General features: G+C 38.2%; 1 protein-coding gene across 9 annotated transcripts in view; it reads right to left on the minus strand.

The window, feature by feature from the left end:
- Positions 1-4,092, minus strand: part of Ggnbp2 (gametogenetin binding protein 2) — a 38,896-nt gene that overhangs the window by 21,109 nt on the left and 13,695 nt on the right. For 5 of the 9 annotated variants that reach the window (XM_029483915.1, XM_021175750.2, XM_021175751.2 and 2 more), the window contains one exon: positions 887-1,000. In XM_029483915.1, the coding sequence (XP_029339775.1) occupies positions 887-1,000 (114 nt within the window). Of the gene's footprint in view, positions 1-886; positions 1,001-1,087; positions 1,214-4,092 lie in introns of all 9 variants that reach the window. The other 4 variants (XM_029483914.1, XM_021175746.2, XM_029483913.1 and 1 more) reach the window with 1 other exon arrangement.

Raw genomic sequence — 4,092 nt, forward strand, 5'->3', positions numbered from 1 at the left:
TATATATATATTTTGGTTTTTCGAGACAGGGTTTCTCTGTGTAGCCTTGGCTGTCCTGGAACTCACTCTGTAGACCAGGCTGGCCTTAAACTCAGAAATCCACCTGCCTCTGTCTCCTGAGTTCTGGGATTAAAGGCATGTGCCACCACGCCTGGCTTGATTAATTATATTTCAATAGATTCAGTCAACCTTTGTCTCATGAAAGAACAAACTTGGAATAGTAAATTAAAAAAAAAAAAAAAAAAAAGGCAAAAACAACAGCAATCGTTTCCATGGTTGAGAGTAAGTACAAACTACTCCTGCAAAAGATTGGAGTTTGATTCCCAGCCTCCATGTCAGGCAGCTCACAACCACCTGTAACTCCAGCTATAGGAGTCCCAACATCTCTGGTTACAAGCGCCCCCCCCCCCCACACACACACACACATACTACACAAAATTTAAAAATAAAATCACTGGCTGTGGTGGTACATGCCTTTAATCCCAGCACTCTAAGAGACAAAGGCAGGCATGATCTACATAATAAATTCCATGACAGCCAGGGCTCATAGATCCTGTCTCGAAAGAAAGAAAGAAAGAAAGAAAGAAAGAAAGAAAGAAAGAAAGAAAGAAAGAAAGAGAAAGAAAGAAAAGTAAGGAAAGAAGAGGAAAGGAAAGGAGAAAGAGAACCAAGCAAATAATTATAATAAATCTTTAAAAGGAAGAAACAAGAAGACTAACACTCAAAGCACCTCATTAAAAACTGACTATCATGACCCCCCCCCCCCCCCCCCCCGTGCAGATATTAACAGGACAACTGGAATACTTTTACACTAAAGAAGCCAGTGACAGGCTACTCTGCATCTAAGATCCCTTGCCTGCCATATCATAATGACCTTTGCACTTACCTGTGCTTTCGAAGATATGTTTCTAGTGTTTCTAAAAGACAACTAGAGTCAATTAAAACTACTTCATCCCTGCATTCCTGGGACATGAGTTCCCAAACATCCATCCAACATCCTCTGTAAAAAGAATAAATATTAGTGAAAAGGAGGCATACATGAGGTGAAAGGTTTAAAAAGGCAGAATAAAGGATTGCTTGGTTTTACCTGGCTGTTCCCTGGAAAGGTCCATAATGGAAAATGATCCTACACTTGCTGTCCTTCCTGTGGTCTTCACTACTTCTCTTATCTGTACTTAACTTCTCTGAACTGACACTGCTACTGCTCCCTTCACTGCAGTACAGTATGGTACAAAGCTTAGTGACACTGAGATAACCTGAAGAAATAATCTCTAAGGTCTATATTACAATCATGAATTCTTTAACATATTAAGATATTAGTATATAAATCTGCAATTTTGAATAATGAATTATATATTTAACCATAATACATTATTATTTAATGTGTTTCACACATTTACATCAAACACTTGACTATCAAGTTTACTTGATACAATTTAACATTATTTACAGTTATAAATATAAAAACTTGTTTATATATTAAGCATTTTACAAGCAAATGTACTTCAAATGTTCTAAAGCCAAAAGGCATTTAAAAAGCTATTATTTTCACCTATTAAACAAGGATCAATCTTTAACCAGTTGAAAATTCTTTATTTAATGTGATCATAAATGATTAAGTCACTCTTATTTACAGCTAGCTCTGGCAACAAACTTATCTAGTTTTAATTTCCAAGTAGCCATGAAAGTCACACATTAATATAATAAAGTACCTAAGTTTATACATAATAAAATAGCATACTAAGATGCATATTCTAAGTAGTCTAAGTAAGTAGCAAGTGCTACACACATAATTCTTTAACTTACTGAGACCTTCCCAGACCCTCCTCCCAGACTAGTTCCAGTGTGACCATGGTCCTGCATTTTGCTGTGTGGCAGATGTGCTTTCCTACAAAAATGTCTGTCTGTCTGTATTCCATTCAAGGATAGGCTTCTAGACTTTTCACTAATTCTGAACTGGCTCCTGCCTGATCATCTGCAGGTCGATTTACACTCCTAGAAACTCCATGTCATGCCTGCTTAAGGTAGTAAACCCCAAGTCTTTCCATAGCTAAATAAGTATTTCTCAAATCTCAGCTTAACATGTCATTACAGCACTTTAATCCCACTAAGGGGAAAAGGTCAAAATGAGGTTGAGTTCTACCTACTGACAATGAAATGTCAACTTCTGCTCTATCTTACATGTTAAATCCTGTCTCGTCTCATATTCCTCTTTTGATAGTTAAGTTAAATAACCTACCACTCAAATCAGAATCTAGGCCTTATGACTTGGATGACTCCTTTAAGACATGTTTTCTGAAGAATTTCAAAGTGACTTCCTCCGCCTACTTTTTTTTTTTTTTTTTTCCCTGAGACAGGGTTTCTCTGTGCAGTCCTGGCTGTCCTGGAACTCACTCTGTAGACCAGGCTGGCCTTGAACTCAGAAATCTGTCTGCCTCTGCCTCCCAAGTGCTGGCATTAAAGGCGTGCACCACCATACCCGGCTCCTCCTTCTACTCTTATACTTTCCATTTAGGGCTTGAACACTATAACTTTGTATTCATTTTCTATCCACTCAACCGCCAGCTCTGATCATCAATACTGCTGTTAAACCAGTGTCTGATCAGTGTCCTCAGTGACTAAGGAACACTGAGTACGCGGACCAGACCGGTCTCAAACACCAAACACCATTTCTCAGTCTCCTCCTACCCAGCTATCCATACTCTTCTCATTAACTGAAACCTCCCACCATTCTCTGCTCTTCCTCTACTTTCTTTCTACATGGCTTTACATTCTGTTTTCTCAAAGTATCCTTAATCACTAACTTCTGGCCTACAAGTCTGGCCTGGATCTGTCTTTCAGATACCAAACTTCCAGACCAAACAAAAACAAAAAAAACCCTGAGATTTACTTGCATAGCTAAAAGAACACTGTCAGTAAAGGTGATTCAACCACTGTTCTTTATAAAGCTGGAACCCAGTGAGTATACTTTCCTTGGAAAAACATTTGATTAAAAACCTGAGGCTAGGGGACCAGGAAGAAACATAAAATGAAGACTTAATAGCAAACAATTGTAGAAGCTTTTCAAAGTACTCTACCTGCTCAGGTATTCTGACTAGACAAGACTATAATCACTGACTACCATCTACACACACTAGGGAATAGCTAAAGCTACCTCAAGTCACACTACCTAAGATCAATTAGCTCCATTTATATTAACTTCTCATTAAATAAAAAAAAACTTCAAAAAACGATTGACTTTCCATGTAGAGAAGCTGTACTCTAAAGAAAACATGAAATTTATAGAAACTTACTTTTGTAAGCTACAAGATATGAAGATACAGCCTCATACACAACTAACAAAAAAGCAAGTCACTGCAGAACCAGAGTAGCAGTTGGAGCAAAACAGGAAGAACTGGTCTTCACAGGAAAACAGCAGTGAGAACAGGTATATAAGGTACTGGACTATCTACTGCTTTTTATTAGTCTTCAATAAAGAACCACAAAAGAAGAAAACAAAACCAGAAAGCAGAACTTTTTACCATGTCATATTGCTCAGCTCATTTTCTAATGGGAAAATTATGACTGAAATGAACATTTCAAGAGGAATCCTCTAACAATAGAGAAAAATAAATACTAAAGAAAGATACAGTAGTCAGTCCATGCCTGCTATCTCAGTACTAGAGAGGTATAGACAGGATTAGGAGCTCAAGGTAATCTTCCACTAAACAAACTATACAAAAAATTCAAGGCCAGCCAGGGCTACATGAGACCCTGTCTCCACAACCAAAGCACAGTAACAAGTGTATGAAATAGCTTGAGACCCACTATGAACTGTGAGATGTTCATTGGTTTCAGAGTGTTTAGATAGTATGGGATATATGGGCCTTGTTCAGATTCTACCTCAATAAACAAATGCAAAAAGGTATTTTTAAGCACTGCAAGGGAATCTAAGTATCAACTGGGTATAAGATTACTATAATTGAGCTGGGCATGGTGGCCCACACCTTTAATCCCAGCACTCGGGAGGCAGAGGCAGGTGGATTTCTGAATTCGAGGCCAGCCTGGTCTACAAAGTGAGTTCCAGGACAGCCAGGGCTATACAGAGAAACC

This window comes from Mus caroli, chromosome 11 (genome assembly GCF_900094665.2).
Source record: "Mus caroli chromosome 11, CAROLI_EIJ_v1.1, whole genome shotgun sequence".
Taxonomy (NCBI): domain Eukaryota; kingdom Metazoa; phylum Chordata; class Mammalia; order Rodentia; family Muridae; genus Mus; species Mus caroli.